The 20622-nt window shown below is 50.7% G+C and overlaps 1 protein-coding gene across 7 annotated transcripts in view; it reads left to right on the top strand.

Annotated features, from left to right (window-relative positions):
* CADM1 (cell adhesion molecule 1) overlaps positions 1–19695 on the top strand; it is a 340237-nt gene extending 320542 nt beyond the window's left edge. For 5 of the 7 annotated variants that reach the window (XR_004986335.2, XM_036428396.2, XM_036428395.2 and 2 more), the window contains 2 exons: positions 14779–14910; positions 16796–19695. Coding sequence is in view for 6 of the 7 variants with exons in the window: in XM_036428396.2 (XP_036284289.1) it covers positions 14779–14910; positions 16796–16914 (251 nt within the window). In the remaining variant the exon portion in view is untranslated. Of the gene's footprint in view, positions 1–5273; positions 5328–14778; positions 14911–16795 lie in introns of all 7 variants that reach the window. The other 2 variants (XM_036428392.2, XM_036428390.2) reach the window with 1 other exon arrangement.
* The last annotated feature ends 927 nt before the right edge of the window (positions 19696–20622 follow it).

The following is a 20622-nucleotide window of genomic DNA, read 5'->3' as shown; positions in this document are numbered from 1 at the left end:
CCTAAAGTCTATGTTCTTATGTGCCTCTAAGGGGAGAAGCTGGAGTTGTGTGGGGCATTCACGGTAGGAAACGTGCCCCCTGACCTGGAAAATGGGAAGTTTGCTAGGGCCAGTCCTGAGTGTAGGACACCATTCTGAGGAGGGCTTTCTCTCTGGTGACCTGATGTGATGCAAGTCCTCAGGCAGTAAGAATAACCATATTCAGATACATACACATATACATATATATGTATGTATATATATATGTTTCAAAAACAATGAATACACACTTTACAGTAGATAGCTCAATTTGAAAATGAAATGTATTTTAACAAATACTGCCTTTATAATTATTCAAAATATCTGTATACATTTTTTGGACACTATATATGTGTGTATATATATGTATGATATTTTAATCATATACACATGATTCCTTAGCATCAGGAGAGAAGTGAAATCCCAGGCTGATCCTTATATGCTACATTTATGAATACATTCTCCAACTCACCTAAACTCCTCATAGCATCCTCCCAAAAGGATCCAGCCACTATTTTGAATAGCATATTCTCTGGCAAAGAGCTTTAATGAAAACCAAACTATTGTTTAGAACCTTACGGGCCAAAGGGGAAGGTCCCCTGTCGGGAATGAAATGGTAATTGGAATGTGGCAGAAACTGCAAAGCAGCTGCCAGATTTCCAAGGAATTGAAGCTAGAAAACGGACTTTATTTGAGTGAATTATGGCTGAAACCCCACTCCAAGGTAGTTACCGTCTGACGTAGAGGCACCTCAGAACAGCCTTGCTATATGCACTCTGGAGACCTGAGCCTGGGAAACATGGCAACTGAAATGACAAGACTCATCAGGCTGGCCAGTGGCTTTACTGGTCTTGAGGGTTTTTATACTGGATTTCCTTCCATATTTCTCTTCTGTTAAAAGAAAAAAAGACTTTTACAAAAAGCTTTCCCTTTGAAGACTCGTTAAAACACTTTATTCAAGCTTGTGTTGCTAAAAGTATGTATGAAGTAAGCTGGTTGTTTATGTATGTTGACCATTTGTTCTTACCAATACCTTATTGGAACAATAAGCATGTTTTGTAAGGTTAGAAGTGCATGGGCATGATTCAAAATCAAATGGATTTTCTCCAAAAAGAAACTAAACAGCAATTAGCCACTCCGTGTTTTTAAGGATCTAACTGGTAGGGAAGAGAGTGTAAGAATGGAATGTTTAACCTAAGGTAGCCGGAGGGGTTTTCTCTGGAGAAGGACCCTGAGCCTTTGTATTTTTGGAGCTCATCCTTGAGGCCTAGACAGGAAGGCTCCTGTGCTGCGTGTGCATGTCGAGCATTGCTAAGCACACCCCGCCATACCCTGGTCCCCCCTGGTCTGAACCCCATGGCGGAAGTGCATGAGTGGCCTCCAGCACGGACGGTGTACCTGTCATGATGGTTTTTGATGTGTGGGTGCGTGCGGGGGTCTTTCCTTGTCTGTTCAAATGTGGGTGCTTCTCTGTCTGTGTCTTGTGCCTTGTTCTTTCTCTGCCCTGTGTGTCCCCTCTCCACCCCACCCACCTCCCCGTGTGAGGGTTTGGGTGACGGCATGCCCATGGTCTGGAATAGTGCTTGTGCTTTTGCTGCACTGCTGTCAGCTGGCCTCCCCCGATTCCAGGTGTTCCTCCCTCCTTCCTTCCCTCCCTCCCTCTCTCTCCCCTTCCTCCCCCCTCCCCCCTCCCTCTCTCCATCCCTCCCTCTCCCCTCCTAATTTATTATTATCAAATCTAACTGTTCTTTTGCTTTCCACCTCTTGACACATTAGATGCTGACGATTTCATGAATTTTGATCTCCCAAATGAGTTTTTAAATATTTTTAATTCAGCATGTAATTGTGGTAAGACTCAAGCTTGGAACCCCTCTGAAATAATTTTTCCCTTTCCCTCTCAGTTTCTAAATGTTTATACCTTAGCCCTCTGCCCTTAGGTAACCGCCCCACGAATCTTCTTTCCCCTGACTTATTTTCTAAGTAGTGAAAGCCATGATGAAATTCTAAAGGCACATGAAATTCTCACCTTTCTATCCTAATTGTGGGGAAATTCTGAAGCCGTTTTAAAGGAAAGTGGCCAGCAGTGCGCATTATTACAACCTCTATGTCCGCCACCTGAGTGTCCCCCTCTGCACACCTCCATCTGCGCGTGCAGTGGCATCCCAAGGCTGGCGTTCCGCCAGCTGGGGCTCTGCAGGCACGCGGGCCGCCGGCAGCAGGCGCGGTGCAGGCTGCAGCCGCCTCGGCCCTGGAGCTCAGCTTGGAAACTGTGTGCTGCTGTCAACCGTGAACCAAATTTCTGCTCCTGGGAAGAAGGGAGGACTCTCCACAAAGCTGACCAAGCAGGAAGAGCAGGAGGCCTGAGCTTTTAGGTTAAAACCCGGGGCACCTGACATCTCTCATGGCTGGTGATGGAAGTGAGTTTCCATAGGCGGCCAGGGAGCAGACGCGGGCCTTAGGTAAGAGAGACGTCTGCTGCTTCGCACAGTGGGCCTGCGCCCAGGGCCAGAGGGCCCAGGTTTTGTTTCCATTGGATCATTCTCTTTTGAAATTTTCTTTTTTAAAAGATAAAGGAAACTCTAATGAACTGAACCCACAAACATTCACATTTTGCTTGACCTTGTCTTTGACCTTGAGTGTATTGAACTATCTAGGATTTCTTGCTGTTACTAAGTTTTAAAATTTCCCTTAACCCGGTTTAAAAATCAGCGCTTTCAGAGGCCGGTGGTCTCCATGCAGGGGAGGAATAAGCACACAGAAGCTCTTCTGAAGAGGCTGACTGTGCGCAGTGCCTCGCAGCACACCGAGAAGCACAGTCCGTGTGTTCTCAGAGTAAAAATCATCATGTTTCCCCTTAGGACTTTATTAATTGCTCAGAAAAAAATCCCATGGACCAAAAGTGAACTCTCACTTGTTTAACAACATTTCAAGAAATGTGCTGAATAGATTTTAATGAGAAGTGATGAAAGGGCTTTAACAGTTGATACAAAAGTTTAAAGAGAAAATTCAAGATGTGCTTTCCTCCTTATTGTTAAGCTGTGAAGACCCCTTTTGAAGACTGTTCTCTGCTTTATAAGATGCACCTCTGTCTTCTCTGATAAAACGAGAGGTCTATAATTTTTAGCGTGGAAGAAAACTACCTAAGTCACAGCAGTTTGGGGAGGTAAATCCTCCATGTCCTCACCAGCACAGGCGGCGCTTCAGTAAACGCTCCCTGATTATATTTACTCAGAAATGATCCGACTGTGGCAGAGCACATAGATTCATAAAGTACAATCGTGGTGCAAAAACAAATTTAATGCCACTGACGTAAATGACTTCCTACTTTCAGATGTAATCTGAGCAGTAGATTCCAGATGACTTGGTATATTTTAAAGTTTATGTCATTAAAAATGACAGTTCTATCTTTAATGAGGTGTATATCAACTGTCTGCTGCTTTTTAATGGGAAACTGCATATCAATGATATTTCATAAACACATTTGTCTTTATTTTTTTTTAAATCAGCTCTCTAATGCCCTCTCCAAGGAAACGCGCTTGAGTGGTAGCGCTGCCTACTTGACACATCCTTGGTTAAGGCGGTTCAGTGGGTGCCAAGCACGTATGTAGCACACTTTGCTATTCAGTGGCCACGCAGACGTGAGGGATTAGCCTTCCGAGAAGTGCAGACTCATAATTAACTACAGAGAAGTGCTTTATGTTGCCCATTTATAACAATCACTCAAATAATTGTATTCATCAGTCTTTATCCAATGGATCAAGCCACTTAGACACAAGGACACTTTCAGCCAATCAGATTTCAGAACAAATGGAGAGATGGCGTCTTTCCTCAGCTGCCTCTATAATGCATTGCATTTCTCACCGCTTTCACTTTAGTTGCCTCCGTCCATAGTTGGGAGCCTTCATGGACTCAAAGCCTTCCTGATGCTCATTGGCACCTGCCCTTGAATATTGGCCTCAAGAGCTGATGATGCGGCCTCTTCCTTTGATAGCACCAGCCTAGCTATGATAGTCATGTGGCTCGTTTAGAAAACACCTTACAAAACCCAAAATTCTGTGAGCATTTTTACAAGAGTGTTTCTGCTGCTTTGAGTTTTCTAAAGATAGTGCCATCGGTCTGCATGGCTTGTTTCCCCAGCATTTCTTTTGGCTGCTTTTGTGCTCTGGTAGGTAGTTCCCTGAGTGTTACTCCCAGATCCTTAATGCAGCAAACCCTGGGCATGTCCTCTGTCCTTGGCTACAAGAGAAGGAAAGGATGGAAAAATAAACACGCTGTCCCCTCTCTTAAAGACCTTGCCATCAAATAGGTCCACACCTATCTTCCAAAGTGACAAGTCCCCTTAGAGAAATATTAGTGACTTGTGTGAATTAGAGGACCTGGAGCAGTGGGACAGTCAGGACTGGAAGCAGGACATTGAAGAACAAGTAAAGGCCTCCAGGATTGCCCAGCACTGAGTGGTGTTTAGGAAACGTAACACAAGAGGAATGGGAGCCATCTCCTGGCTGAGCCCCAGCCATGCCTTCTCCACTTTGCTCTTTTAACTCAAATCAGAGCCCAGCTGAGAGCCATCACAGCCGGCCTGCCCTGGTGGTGAGGGGGATACCGGCCTGTCAGACCCCCACTGGAGCATCTCCTGACCTAACTGCTTTTTCAGCTTTGAGAGTTCTATTTTTCAGGAATACCTCTGATTTTTTAAATTTTCTTTTTTTTAAAAAACCACTTTGCAAATCAGATTTTCTGACGAAGGCTTAGCCTGCAATCTGCAGTGAGCAGATGCTATACCATTTAAAACAAGTGATACAAGAGCATCATAAATTGATCATAAACTGCATTTGTCAGTTCTGGCAAAGGATTTCAACTTACAATAAAATGTGAAATGAAACGTACATCAGTATGTAACACGAAAATATATTTGTATTTAAAAGATCTATCGGCATCAACAGTCACAATCGGGCTTTATTTATTTTCCTTTTTTGCATGCTGTTATGAATGAGTGATTTTTAGACATTCACCTTCATATTTCATGTGCTTTGAAAGTGGAGACTGAGGAATCCTTCTGCCTTGATTGTGTATCAATAACAAAATCAAATGATTGGAGAAATGTGCTCACCTATGAATACATTCATGCTATCCAAAAAGAAAGAGATGGCAAGAGATTTGGCTCATGATTCTGAGACACTCATCCTCAGTTCTTAAGTGTTTTGTTTATGTCCCTTGAGGAATGAAAAGAAAAACGATTTGTTTTTACTTGTAAGGCCTTACTCAGTTGCCCAATTCCGCAGAAGAACTGGACAGTGAGGACCTCGCAGGTAAGGGCTAGTCATTAGGTAAGGCACTGCGGTGTCCGACCTGTGGGCGCTCTGTCCACGCCTACAAAATGCCCATTTGGTTTGTTGAGCAATCGATGAGCAATGGTGGATTTTGAGACTAAAGAAAAATCAATGGTGTTCACACTGTTTTCCTCCCGCCCACCCCTCTTCCCTGTGGCAGTGGCATGTATATTTCACGCAGGGGCTGATGCTATGAATGGAGTGGAGGTCAAGTCCTGGCGGGGGTTGTGTGCAAGCCACGCAGTTCAGTAGCTTTAATTGGAGTTTATGTCCTCGGTACAGGATGGGTCAGGAGGAATCTCGTTGCATTATAAAGCAATTTAAGGATGTTGGGTTATGAGGCAAGATCTTTATTTTTAAAAGCTCGCATTGACCTTTTACTGCCGTGGAGTAGACTAGAAACTCGTCACCGTGTTCTTGGAAGTGGGGTGGGGAGGGACAGGAGGAAAGGGGGCAGTTGTTTGTCACACACCGTGATGTAAACTAATGATCCACCTCAGACCCTTTTCACCGCACACTGAGCTCTTGCAAAAGACGGTTTCATGCTTGATCCCAGGGTTTAGGTGTTACTAATCCAGAATAAGAAGCATATCCTAAAGGGGAGCCATTTAAAGTGCTCAGAGCTAAACCATTTCATGAGCTCCCATGAGGTTGCAGGACTTCCCTGCCAACCAGCTGTGGCTCCGGGCTCATTTTGATCAGTCACTTCTTGGCGAGTCAGTGAGGAGGAGCCCCTCTCTCCACTGGGAGGTACCAAGACCTGGTGCTGTAGACCCTTCCCCCCCCCACCCCCCCAGCCTGCTGGGAAGAAGGCTCCCTGCTAACCCTTTGAAGAGCTGGTTGTTGAGATAAAGTTTTAAATACGGGTCCTACTCAGGGAGAGGAAGGCAGCACCCACCACCCAGTGTTTCCAAAGGCAACGGGTGTATGGCCTCCTGTGCTTCTGCCAACCCCCAGGAGGCCCTCAGCTTTCTGTGAGGCAGCGCATCTCAGTCGGAGCTTAGCTGTTGGATGTGTCCTGGAGTGGGAGCTGCAGGACATACTGACCTCGCTCCCTCCTGTGTGCCTGCGGCATAGTAGGACCACGTGGATGAATAAGTGATTTCCAAACCCAGTGAACTTAGAGATAAGTAAATAGAATATTGGAAAGACAACCAGCACATCAAGGAAGTGCATCCGTTTTGCCTCTTATTTGGGGTATATTTGGAGAAGTTGCAAACCCATTAACCTGAGTTTCTGTTTAAATGCGAGAACACAAGTCCTCCCTGCATAGAAGGCAATGCAGGCATGAGGGGTCTCTGCCTCAGTCTTTGCCACTCTTACTGACAACACCGACACAGTGGCTGTGGCCTTTGGATCTTCTCGAGGGTCCTAGGAAAGGGCGTTCCCTGTCCCTGACCCTTCCTGGCTGTGAGCCACAGGAGGATCCTTGCAGAGGTCTTTCTTCTCTAGGAAAATGGGATGGAGCAGCCATCCTCCCCTTCCCCTCTGCATCATCAATTAAGGGCCAGTCTGGGTCTCTGAGCGCCCTACCGAGCCAGGCACTGCCCTGCTGCAGTCCTCTCAATCACCCCAAGTCGGGAGCAATAAACCAACAACTGTTTGTGTTCATCATAATGCGGTTAAATTAATCATCGCGCCGCTCCCTCCCCCGCCTCCGGGAGCCGCCATCCCGCCGCTCAGGAGCCCGCGCGGGCCGAACGCCGCGTCCATCAGGCGGCCAGGCTGCCTTCGCGTCTGGCTTGATGAACTAATCAAAAACTGATTAGCACCTTTGTTCAAGGGGGATGCTGATTAATCAATTACTATTGATTGTGAGCCTGACTTCGCTCGGCAGCAAAGAGACATCTTGAAGGGGCAAAAAACAACCAATAAAATTGAGCAGCTGTCATACTGTTTAAATTTATTAAAACAAAATACATTATTTTTTATGAAGCTGTCTTGAAATGGGTCAGTGAAGGGGAGCATATTGATTGAGAAAGGATGAACTTCTCAAATTTCTGTAGCCTAGAGACTGAATTCAATTATAATACAAGACAAACAGGTTAACAACTGCCTTAAACAGTCCATCAATAAATTAGAGGAGGTGCTGCTCGCTTAATGCTAAACCGTGGTAATGAATCATATTTCCATTCATTCCCGCTCTATCTCGGTGGAAATTTCATTCTTTTCTTAATATGGATAAATGGTATATTCTACATTTTCTTCAAAATAACCATAGTCTGTCTCCTCTCCTCCCCTCTCCCCTCCTCCCATCAGCACCACCCCCTCAGCTCACGACTGTTTCCTCAGCAACACAGGGCTCCTCCTCACCCAGCGAGCCCAGCCCGCCGCCCGTCCCGTCCATCTGCATGAAGCGCTGTGCTTGTGTATAGCGCCGTGAGTGTTGCAGACCTGGGAGCTTACACAGGTTGACTTCGAATCTCTCACTTGCTTTGTGGGTATTAACTTTACAAGAGTTTCGAATTGTTTTATCAGTTACATCTGATGACAGCTGGTGGGTATTTGCCACCCATGTGGAATAGAATAGCTTTAAGCATCTTTATCTTTCCGTTTTATTTCAAAACTTTTAAACTCTGGTCCCAACTGCCTCAGCAATGGCCGGGCCTCGGGGACTGTTAAGTGGAGTGCGGTGGCAAGCGCGCCGTGTGCCCAGAGCAGCCCGTCAGTCGTCTGGTTCTGAAGCGAAGGCGTGGGCGGGAAGTCCCAGAGCTGCCATGCTTCCCCAAAACACTCCTCAGCTCCTGCCCTACAAACCAGAACGAGATCTGGGGAAATCCTACGATGTGCCTCTCACACTCCATGGGAGAGTGCGGGTAGAGGGCACGTTCTACAATAAATGGCTTTGGCAGTCCATCCAGGTGAGGCACCTCTGGTCTCCTAGATGGCTTACAAAGAAAGCGTGGTCACACACACAGCCCGAGTTTAGATCATGGAAGCAGTTAAAGGTCTTTGGATCCAGGTGATGTTCTGGCGGGGACACGTGACGTCCGGTTAGTGTGAATGTGTTTTGAGGGACTGTTAACTAGCCCCCACCTAACGTGTGGCTCCGATTTGGCAGATAGGCTATTTCTCTTCACCGGTAGACTAGGTAGTAACCATGCTGATGATAAAACAGCCAGAGCCAGCTGGGCTTGGGCGGTGAAGTCGCAGTCAGGGTCTGCCTCATAAACGTAAAATGTGACGTCGTTTACTCATATTTATACAGTACTGGTATTTACAGCTTAGAAAGCTCTCACATCTGTTGATGATCTCATTTGTTCTTCATTCACTCAACACAACTGACTGAGCTGCTGGCACTGGGCGCTGGGCTGGGCGCTGGCGATGCCGCCCTGAGCAAGGCCAGCAGAAGCCGAGCTGCTGCAGAGCCCAGGCGCGGTCAGGGGCTGGTGAGAGATGGGCTCAGGGCACAGGAAGTCCGTGGTGAACACTGTGCGGGAGCAGAGCCGCAGCGGGACAGTGGAGTGGGTGTGGGCTGGGGAGGGAGGCCCCAGGAACAGAAAGACCGTGGCCAGGATGAGCCAGACCTGGGAAGGTTTCCAAGAGAGGTTGTCCATCTCAGCTCGCAGATGAGGAGACCGGCTCCAGAGGTTGAAATGATGCACTCCAGAGGCAGGGGGAATTTGAACACCTGGCTCCTCCTGCCTCTTTAGGAGCTGGAGGCTGGCTTAAAGTGGTTTTCTTCTCTGGGAATTCCATCCTTCCTCTGCTCTGGGGCCTTGGGAATCCTTTTGCTCTTGGGCCATTTTCAGTCCAGTCTGTGCATCCAGGACGTGAGGAGGGAGAGTCGGGCCCTCCAGACCCATCAGCCGAACAGCCACGCGCTGACTGCCCTGGATGGTCTCCCAGCATTAAATCCAGTTTCTCCCTTCAAAGACCCAACTCCCTTGAACTGTGGAACTCCTTTCCCACTGAGATGGTGCTAAACGCCATGGGACAGTGCCTGATTGCAACAGTTACCCTGGAGATCCCCTTACTTTCAAATTCCATTTAGTACAAGGCATCGCTGACCCGTCAGATCCGGCCCGCCCACGCTAGCTTGTCCATGATGTCCATGATGTCCACTGTGAGGCTCCTCATCATATTGCTGATCCCCCCATGATCCAGCATGCTGCTGTTTCCCCCCTTTCCCCCCGGGAGCACGAAGACCATCCAATAGGAACTTTCCCTCCAAATTAAAGTCGGTGGGCTGCAAGGCAAACGGCAAAGCCCAGGTCTGCAGGTTGAACACTGCTTTTGGGTGACTCTGCCACATTCATTAATCCACCCTCACCCCCCAAATGCTCGAGGTCCACAGAAGCATCCTTCTCCAGAGAGATTCCAGCGGGAAACGTGCGCTTGAAAATACTCTGCAGCCCTGTCCTCTTGAGCGGATGTATCCTCCTTCAAGGAGAACATGGTCCCACCCCCAGCGCCTCCTGGTGCTTAAAGTGGAGAAGGCGTCGCCCTCAAAGCCCTGTTCCTGTGAGACCACAGAGCGGGCTCCCTGCGCCTCTCCATCTCAGAACGCTGGCACTGGGAGACTCCTGGAGCATGACGTCATCCCCTCTGCCGCTTGGATTCACTCCATCCGTTCACTGGAGGAGGGAGAGAAGTGGGTATTAAAAGCCCACGTGTCCTGATGTGTAGCTGACAACTAGTACTCAATACCTAGCACTCGGATGCTTCACCTGTATCGTGACTAGGTGGCCTTCAGCCGCCGGGCTGCAGCCTTGGCCACAGCAGGCAGGTGGCCACAGTCCCCTGTGCCGCTCTGCATAAGGAAGGGCGTGGTGACTTCAGCTGGGCAGGGGCTTATGGGCCTCGCACCATCAGAAAGCCGTGCCGCGTGTTCAGTACCAGCCTTAGCCTAAAGAGCTGGTAGGTGTTTGCCCTGAGTCAGTGGTAAGAACTCAATAGAACCTCAGGCTTTAAGAGGGCAGGCACTCGGAGCGCCTTCCTGTGCCAGCCCTGGCTGGGGAGGCCAGCGCATTGCAGAGGCTCGAAGGACCCTGGGAAATGTGTGGTGCTCAGGGCTCAGAGTAGCCGACAGACCCCCTGTGTCCCAGAACAGTAACGAAGCCCAGCTCCGCCCTGATGGCGAGGCCAGTGTACTTGCCTGGGGACCCCGCAGGAGCTGGAGCCGAATGTCTCCCCGGATCTGCCACTCAGGCCAGTTTCTGGAGGCTGGCATAGGCAGGAAAAGCTGCGCGCGCGCCCAATCCTGCTCGCTGGGTGCAGTGTTCTCACCCAGATGAGCACGTGCTGAGCCTGGGCTCACCATCACCACACGGTGTGGGCTGCACACGGTCCTTCTGGAATGTCAGTGTGGCTGCAGTTACACTGCACGAATGGGATGCATCTGACGGGATGCGATGCGATGCGATGCGATGCAATGCAATACCCGGGACGCGGAGGAGGACGATTCCTGTTCCCCTGGCCCACCTGATGCCTCCCTGTCACTGAGCAGAGGAAGGTGAGCTGCCCAGCAGCCAGTGTGCCCAGTATTAACATCTTAATGGGCGCGCTGGGTGCGTGCTGGATGCATTTACTGCTCTCTGACAAGAGGGAATTAAATGTCAGAAGGATTTGTAGCATCTGTAATTGAATTGGTGCTGAGAAAAGCAAATCTTAAAGAATAACAACATATTAGGATTAGCAAGTAATGTGGCATTTTGTCAGTGGTGCCATTCAGTTCGTTCCCCTTGAGTAGTAAAGTTGTGCTTTTAAGATGCACACTTATTTTTGTTGTTGTGACGGGAGCCGCGATAGGGGAGGAGAACGAGCAGCTACGTGACTCGGGTGGTGCCCAGGTTTTGGTTTGTTTTGTTTTGTGTTTGAGGCCAGATTTTGTTTTTGCGAGAGATTAGGAAAATCCACTGTCAGGCTTTCCCTTTTCCAACAAGTGACACCCTGATCATTAAGCTGCTTCTGAGATAGACTAATCCCCCCTCCAGCCTAGGAAGCCGGAGACAGCCTTTCCATCCTATACCCCAGTCTCAGAGTTTTCCACAAAACTGGCCCATCCAGCAAGACTCCGTGCGGGGAGGGGAGACAGGGCGGGGGGCAGGACTGTGGCAAAGAATCAGTGATCAGAACTCTCAGCAGCCCCCAGAGGAGGGCATGGAGGTGGAGCATCTGACTTGTTCCATAAATTCAAGCAGGAGGCCGGATATCCTCAGAGCCTGCTAAGGTGGTTTGTTAACCAGGAGAGAACAGACAGAGCGTTTAAGGGGAGTGTCTAGCTCTCCTCGAGTTTTCCGTGTGCCTCTCGCCCGAGCGGAGTGTTCCGGGTGGGAAGCAGCACTGTGTGGGACTATGTATTCCTTATGGTGTCCTACTCGGCTTCTCTGAGGTGGACGACTCGGTGTCCTTTTGTAAAAAACAAAACAAAACAAAACAAAACAGCCTCAGGCTGCAGCCTGGCTGCAAGGTACCAGGGTTTCCTCCCTGTTTGCCAGGAGTTAGTCTGGGGTGTCCCTTCCTTGGCCCCCGGTGGGCCCCACCTTTGGCAGCAGAGCCTCTGGGCTCTCCCAGACCATGGTCGGGCACTGGTGTGGAAGGTTATGTTCCGAGACCCTGGCCAGCCTGCCAAGTAGCCACAGCAGCCAGGGCCTGGCCTGGGGCAGGGCGCTCTAACATCAGTGAGAGGCAGCCGGAGAGGGGAGCCCTGGAGGGGGACGCTGCCCCCCGCCAGCTGCCACTTTTCTTGTCAGCCTGGGAGCCAGGGCCTTCATGTGTCCCGCACAGTGCCCTGAGGATCGGGCGGCCGGTCGCCTGGCCAGAGGAAAGGCCTGAGCAGCCTGCCGGCCCTCCTGGAGTTCCTTTGACGTGGGTTGTCCTTTCCGTCCCTGAGGCCAGCGGGAGGCCAGTGGTGAGAGAGCATGCACAGGAGAGCGAGCTGGAGTAAAGGAAAACAAGAACCTCATGGGTGGGGTGGGAGGAGGCACGAGGGAATGAAGCATCGCCACTCTGTCCATCTGCAGTGACCGGAGGTGGTGGTTACCCAGTGGTAGTGAGCCTTCCCATCTGAGATGGGAGCGAGCAGGAGCCACGGCCTCATCGGCACGCACCCGCCGTGTGCCTGACCTGGAGGGGGGGCGGAGGTGGCACCGGGTGTGGATGTGGGCAGTGAGCGCGGGCAGCCTGAGCTCCGGCGGCTCCCGCTTCACAGGAGCAAATGCCGAGGGAATCGTGTGGGCTAGAGAAAGCCAGACACTGCCCGTGAGGTTCTTGTTTTCCTTTACCCCAGCTCGCTCTCGTGTGCGTGCGCGCGCTCTTTTCCTGGGCTTCTAGAACGTTCCTGTGCCTCAATGTGGAGGAGGCGGTCTTCTCCACGCCGGCCCGGTCTGGGTCTGTGCTGGGCCAGCCATCACTGCTGCTCTCTGCTGTCCCCGGCGGGCCCTGCCTTCGCCTCCTGCCTCAGTGCCTGGCACCCTCTCCTCATGGCCAGAACCGCTTAGCTCCCCTCGCCAATTCCCCCAGGTCCCCGGCATGTGGAGGTGAGTGCATTCTCGCTCCCACGGACCCCGGACTTCACAGCTCCCAGGAAGTCACAGTCCGCCGGCTTCCCTGTGGCTGGTGTCTCCCTGTGAGCAGTTTGAATCGGTGCCCTTGGGGCAAGTCTGGTGTATAAACACAGCCCCTCCGTGCCCCCCCCCCCCCCCACACACACACACAGGTGCCGGCATCCAGGGGCTCCCCTAGAGCAGCCTCCCCTTCAGCAAGCCCTGGTGTGTCCTGGAAGTTTCCGTAGCCAAATTCTGCCTTGTTGAGGGGAATTCCAAGGCTGTAGCGTGTGTTGTAGGCAGTGCTTTGGCCGGGAGGGGTTCCTCCGCCGATTTCTAGCCCCGCCTGTTGGACACGGTGCTGGGGGCTGGCATGGGGCGGGCGGGTGAGCTCACTGGCGGGCGCGCTCACGCCCACCTCCATGCTCCGCTTCAGCGCATCGCCTGTGGCCTGGATGGCCGCCACAGCTCTGGCTCGGCATTCCTGTTTGGGGTTGGATTCGGGGGTTTTGTCGTCCTTTTGAAGGTAACTTAATGAAACACTTCAAATGCTTCGTTTTAAAATTTGAACTCTTTTAATTAAAGCCCTCTCCATGGACCCCCTGGGTCAGGAGTCATTTGCCCACGCCCGTCAGTCGTTAACCTGAGCGCAGAATTGGAAACATAGAAAGTGTAAACCCGGCCTCCCGCCGAAAGCGTGCTATCAGGCCTCGGCTCAGAGGAGCGCCATTACCTTTAGCTGTCACGGATCCGCACACTTGATCGATAAACTTCAAATATTATTAGAGGTGGAGGCTTCAGAGATTTGCTCTGTTCTTTGCCGAGAGTCCGAGATAAATCTTTCTTAAAAATGGACTTGGATCTGCGCTCTCGGTCTCCATTCCTCAGGCGTCCAGCAGCTGCGGGGACAGATTTATAGGCCATGTGCTGCTTGTACTGAAAGATTTAAATGGTAAATCCTTCACATATGACTTCACAAATCATGTAAAGTTAAAAGATTTTTACCGTTTCTGTTGCTGCTGTGCTTAAATTGTAAGGTACAGCCAGTAAATCATTTTAATGGAGGTGTCGTACTTGACTCAATAAAAAAAGAGAGACAATGGTTTAGCTTCCACTCCAAAATGTTAATGTATTAATCAACGGGAGAATAATTGTTTTTCACTGCATTATAAATCCTGGGTGCCATTAGGATTTCAGCAAGGGGTGATGTAGCCAGTCCTAAATTAAAATTGTTTACCCCGCCATACATCCACTCCGCACGGCCATCGCTCACTCCGGTCCGTTCCGAGCTGCTCCCCGGCCAAGCACGTCACTCCTCCGTCGGAAGAAGACATCCTGAGGGAGTGATGCTTATGAGGGAGAATTAATTGCGTTGCGGAGTGCTAAATAAATAAAACGGGAGCCGTCCGTGGTGACGGACAATCACTCCTCGCTGTCTTTCTGAAATAGGCCTTTAGGTTTTAGATGGAGGCTTACTCCCGCACACATCCTACATGTAACAAGCATGCCACTTGTCTTTAGTCTCATAATCCTGCTTTATCTCTAGGCAGCTGTGGCTCGGAGCGCCTCGCTTTTCCTCTGCCTGTGCCCAGCAGAGATTAAGACACTGGGCGGGCGGCCCGCCTCCCTCCACAGCTCCCGTTACTGCGCAAAGGTGCCATCCGCTCCAAGCGAGCGCCCTTGGTCAGGCACCTAGACTGGCACCTGGGCAGATAGCGTGACGCTCAGAGCAGCTGGGCGATGGGCCCTTCCTTCCCCGCTCCCGGCCTGAGTGTTCCAGGCTCTGGTGAAGTGGCCCATGGGCGGAAGGGCCAGGGCAGCACTGTAGCTCCTCCCACCTCCCGATTGCTCTCTGTGACTCCTCCGGCCCTGGAGGCCGTGTCCCCGGGGCTTCTGGTGTCTGTGATGAGCTCTACATCCCTCTTCCTCTTCTGCTCCCGCAGACTCCCGAGCAGGTGAAGAAGGCTCCATCCGGGCGGTGGACCACGCCGTGATTGGCGGCGTCGTGGCCGTGGTGGTGTTCGCCATGCTGTGCTTGCTCATCATTCTGGGGCGCTACTTTGCCAGACACAAAGGTAAGCAGGTGCCTGGCAGGCGGGGCCTCGTGCCCCACCACCCACGTCCACATCCGGGGACTTGACAAGGTTGCCCCGGACGGGCCGTTTGGTTTATGTGGCCGCGTGGCCTCTCTGAGTTCTGAAACAGGGAGAGGGAAAGAAAGAAAATCTAGCAGCTGCTAATTAGGACTCTGAGAGCTGATGAATAGCAAGCACTCTTTGATTTGGGTTTCTTCTAAATATAAAGCTTTGTAGATTGTTATTCTACAATTTACAAATGGGGAGAGAGGGGAAACCACAGAGTCGGAGCTGGTGTGTGAGGTGGGGGTGAACCACACGGACATGGAGAGAGAACGCCTGTGACCTAGAGCTTCCGGCGAGCAGTGGCCTGGCTCTGCGCCTGCCCCAGGCTCAGGTAGCCTGCCCACCGTGGCCTGAACTCTTCCTTGGTTTGATGTGCCTGGACACCCACGTAAATATGTATTTTTTTAATTGTCGGTGCCATTGATGTAAATTGCCATGAATCACACACGTATCAGCTGTGCAGTCTTAATGGGCATCACCTTTTCCAGCGCTTCCCTCCTGCCCCCGCTGCCCTGACCCTCCGCTCCCCGGGTAGTTTATTCTCCCTCCTCTCCGTCCACCCTTGTCTCGGCTGTTTCTCTCCGCGCTGTGCCATGAGCTTGTGGGGCTTCCAGCAGATAGACTCTAGGTGCTTGCATACTGCTCGCTTGTAGAACTTGGGTTCGGGGAGGTTCCCTCAAGCTCAGCAATGGAAGTCCAAGGTCCTTGACAACTGCCTTCAGGATCCACAGGGCCAGTCCCAGGCATGAAACTGTTTGGGGTCTGGGGCCTATGCATCCTCCCCCTTCTGCCCACACCCAGGAGCGGGCTGGCCAAGAGCCCGCCGCCTCTCGGGGTTGAGCCAGGAAGTCGGGCCAAAGAGCAGGGCAGAGGTCTGCGCTCAGCTGGGGAGAGCCGGGGAGAGGCAGAGGAGGGGGCGGGGGGGAGGGGGTGTCCTCGGGAAACCTGAGGGCAAACGGGTCAGCCTTCTTTACCCAAGAGCCTCTACGAAGGCCGTGTACAGTGGCGCAGGGCCATTGGATGCTGACAGAGGCAGGGCAGGCCTGTGTCATAACGTACTTTCTTCATGTGAACTCCTGGGACTTGGTGGGAAGAGTGTCACCAACTTTGTACCATCCTGTCTGTTGTCACTATAGAGTGGCCATGCCAGTTAGCAAATCCATGAATCTGGGTCTGGTTATGGTTGCTGTGAGAGAGACTCGCCCGCAGCCTAAGGCAGGCCCAGCCTTGACGAACATCAGGCTAGTTCTGCACCTGGAACCCACCTGCCGTGCAAGCAGGAGCCCATCAGACACCCTGGCGAGGGCCAGCGCCTCCTGGCCCCCGGAGGCACCAGTGGCTGTGGAGACAGGAGGCCAGGCTCGGTGAACCCCTCGAGGGGGCAGTGACGTCATCAGGGCCCTAATCCATTCACCGGCTAATTGCTCTTTCTTGCTTTGGTCCTCAACCATGTCTGTGCATCTATCTGGTCATTGGTCCTGGGCGTTGACTGTGTATGTGTTAGCCAGCCGCTCTCCAGCTTCTGCATTTTTAGCTCCCACCCACGTCTTCTCTGCCGGCATCCCCTGGTCATAATCACTGCTCTAATGTCTCATTTGCTGAATTATATCGCAGCGGTTCAGCCTTTGGAGTGGTGCCTTTGGAACCCCGGATCCCCATCTGTCTCACCCACCCCCGCTCTCTCCTTCCGACTGTTTTCTCCCCTCCGCCGCCTGCACACCACTGCGCTGATGATGGCCATAAAGCAAGTTGCCATCTCTGTACCGCTTGACACAGAGGCCATCAGACAGTCACGGTGCTTTACCCCTTCATCTTGCAGGTACATACTTCACTCATGAAGCCAAAGGAGCCGATGACGCAGCAGACGCAGACACAGCCATAATCAATGCAGAAGGAGGACAGAACAACTCCGAAGAAAAGAAAGAGTACTTCATCTAGAGCAGCCTTTCCTTTCAATGAGGTGTCCCGCTGGCCCTATTTAGATGATAAAGAGACAGTGACATTGGAACTTGAGAGACATTCGTGTGATTTTTTTATGAATGGGTGGAAAGGCGCGAGACCTGGAAGGCTTGGGATTTGCTGTATAAAAAAAAAAAAAAAAATGTTCTTTGAAAAGTACACTCTGCTGATTGACACCTCTTTTTTTTGTGTTTTTTAAATTTTTATTTCCTCCTACCAAGTCAAACTTGGATGCTTGGATTTAGTTTGGGTAGACTGCAGAAAATTCTGTGCCTTGTTTTTTTGTTCGTGTGTTGCGTTCCTTATTTTCTCTTTGTGCGCATTTATTTCTCAAAAGCCTGTTTGATTTTTTCTTTTTTTTTCTTTTTCAAAATCTTCCCATTTTGGAATTTGCCTGCTGGGATTCCTTCGAATCTTCCTCCCTCCCCCTATTTTGCTATTGTTTTTACTTTTTTTGTTTATTGCTGAAGTAACTGCTTTGTGTTCAAAATTCAGTTTCATAAAAGGAGAACCAGCACAGCTTAGATTTCATAGTTCAGAATTTAGTGTATCCATATGCATTCTTCTCTGTTGTTGTAAAGATTTGGGTGAACAAACAATGAGAACTCTTTGCTGCTGCCCATGTTTGAAATACGTAGAGCAGTGAAGACTAGAAACTTAGACTGTGATTCAGAAACTGTTCTGTTTGCTGTGGAACTACATTACTGTACAGGGTTATCTGCCAGTGAGGTGTGTCGCAACGAGGTGGAATCTGTCCGTAATTCTGTGTCTTAGACGGCTCATGTAGCGCCCCCACACTGTCCAGGGGGGTTGGGCTGGAAGGAGCTCCTCCTCTTCCGGTGCCCCAACAGACCTGGCAGGGAGGGCTGTTCCTTTTGTGTAAGTGGACCAATGTGAGTTGCCGCAGGAGGGGACGCAGGGATGGGGAGCGATAGTTCTGCTCCGGCTGTTTCTGTTCCAAATGACTCCATCCGCCTTCCCCAGTCGGCCTTACTTCTCACTCATTTGTAGGCAAGAGCAAGTCCGGGCGACGGGAGCATGACTGAGCGGGACAGGTTTCCCCTCTGTGCTCAGCCCGGAAAGGGTGGGATGTGGCCTGCATGTACTGTATATTACAGATATTTGTCATGCTGGGGTGCCCGACTCAAACCCGTGTGAGACTGTCCTTCCTTCCGACCGGGCTCGGCGAAGGCAGGAGGTCCAGGAGGAGGCCAGCGCTGTTCTCATGCTGGTCTGCGTGGACCTCCAATCTCAAAAGGTCAGAGCAGAGGTGGGGAGCCGCATGCAGGGCTTTTCAGTTACTTAATCAGAACTCAGACGTGAGTGTTTTTATCTTTTTACCTTTCATACACTATCCTTGGCCTCTTTCCTCAGCCTTAAGAACCATCTGCCAAAAAAATTACCAATCCTCGCATGACAGCAGCCATAGTGCATAGCTACTAAAGAAGCCACCCACTGGAGGGCGTCGTGGGCGGAGCCTTGGGGAAAGGGGAGGAGTCAGTTGTTCTCTACATTTTCTAAAGGCAAGTACGTCTAGGAACCTAGAAGTAGCCCTGAAGAACAGAGACGAAACTCTTAACCAGGCGTCCTGGTGAGGCTCCAGACTCCAGAACGCAGTCCCTATGGAAAGATGGCATCAAAAAAGATAGATCTATATATATATAAATATATATTATATAACATTTTCAGTGAGTAACTTTGGATTTTGCAAGGTGCATTTTTACTATTGTTACATTATGTGGAAAACTTACGCTGATTTATTTAAAGGGGGGAAGTGTCAACTCTTTGTTATTTGAAATCGTGTTTATTTTTCTTGTCTTTATTTTAACCTTTGATAGAACCATTTGCAATACGGGGCCTTTGGGCGCGGACTGGCTCGAAAGAGGAGGCCCGCCCAGCAGCCCTGCCTCCCTCTCCCGTCCCGAGGCACTAACCCAGACAAAGGCCACAACCAACGTCCCTTTTTCACGGGATTTTATAATGTGCAGCTCTCTCCCGAGCCCTTAGCTCCCATTCCGACCTAGCGTGACCAGATCAAAGGGTGAGAATCACTGGGCATGTTGGCGACAGGGTTTTTTCAGTCGTTCTTTTGAGGAAAAAACAAAACAAAAAAAACGAAACGTAGCATCGCTCACAGAATTGGCATCTCCGTTTTGGGACCGCCCATCTTTCTGTTCTGAAAAGTGTACAGTAGTGCAGTGTTCCTGATGTAACTTTATGGCTTACAATGTTGACATGTCTCAGGTCCATGTGTTTCGATTGGTGTTTTTTCCGTCTCAGGTAGATTGCTAAGTGTAGGCCCCACACATTGGAAAAAATAAAAAATAAAACAAAGCAAAAACAGGAAATTCTGGATTTTAGTTGTATATTGGTTCATGTATTTTTCTTAAGTATACAGTGCACTGTTTGAAATGTATTGTTGAGTATTACTTTGTACAGGTCGGTCACTTTTTTAGAGTGAAGAAAGAACAAACTTGTTTTTTGTGTTTTTTAAAGGAATATAAAATAATGAAGGATGTATAATTGATGCCAAATAAGCTTGTTCTTTAGTCACACCGATGTCCTATCTCCCTCTAGGCCAGTTCTGTTGCTAAGGTGTCCATGGACGGTGTTACGGTGTAAGAAACTCCATATCCATATGTCCCATTCGCATTTTGTATTGGTTCATGTATACCATTTTTACAAAAGAAAAAAAAAAGAAAAAAAGAAGTACTATAAGATATCTGTCTTCTTAATAAAAAAATTAATGTTACAAAGTGATCCTTTAATCTCATTATGGACTTTTTAACTAACCATGCTTCCGTGCGAGAAGAGACGGGCCCAGTCCGGCTTCCTCCCCAGGACCTGGTGGACCGGAGTGGGGTGCTCTGATCGGACCTCTCCCGCTTCCCCCCTCATCCTTCCTGTCCTGTTCTCTCCTCCTCCTCAGTGGCCAGGCGGGCGGGGTGCCTGGCAGCGCGGATCAGCGGTTTGTGGTTTGTGCAGGTGCGGGATGCAGCGGCCAGCCAGCTGGGATGGGCCCGCCCTCTGTGGACCAGCTCCGCCCCTCCCCACCCCCACCCCCCCACCAACTTCACTGTGTTGGCTGCTCCACCTGTCTCTTACTTCGGGGTTCTGTGTCTTAATAATCCATTCTGCCTTCTTCATTTCAAGCTCTCTCCTGTAACGGAAAGACGCGCTGCTGCGAGGGACTGGCCGGCCACCCACAGAAGATCCTTCTCACTTGCTGTCTAGGCTGCTGGGCCCTCCGGCCCATGCGCTGCGCGCTCCCGTCTGTCCTTGCCTTGCAGGCTGGGGTGTGCCTTGGCTGGGCTCCCGGGGCCGAGCTGACAAATGCGCGGATATGTCTGAGCTGCCTGGAGTGCCCTTTTCCCTCCAAGCTCCCAGGGTTCGCTCTCCCCTCTCTGGGCAGGGCCTGGGGAAAGGCAGCCAGAGACCAGGTGAGCTCTAGGAAAGCCAAAGGCCAGGTATCTCATTTCAGCCTCCTCCCTTCCGGCCTGTCTCTTGCCCGTCTACAAAAACCAGTCGCCCAGATGTGCAGCGGCGAGCCCCTGCCTGTAAGAAACACGGTGTCAGTCCCACCACCCCCGGCAGCAGGAGGTGGCCCTCAGCCGGGGCCCAGCCAGCATGTTAGAAGGGAAGTCAGTGAAGATGGCTCTCCGGAGGAGCCGGGGCCCCAGCCGGACC

Source organism: Pipistrellus kuhlii, unplaced genomic scaffold (genome assembly GCF_014108245.1).
Source record: "Pipistrellus kuhlii isolate mPipKuh1 unplaced genomic scaffold, mPipKuh1.p scaffold_m20_p_9, whole genome shotgun sequence".
In the NCBI taxonomy this organism is placed as follows: domain Eukaryota; kingdom Metazoa; phylum Chordata; class Mammalia; order Chiroptera; family Vespertilionidae; genus Pipistrellus; species Pipistrellus kuhlii.
The sequence above is the reverse complement of the archived record's forward strand: the minus strand, read 5'-3'. Positions and strand labels throughout refer to the sequence as shown.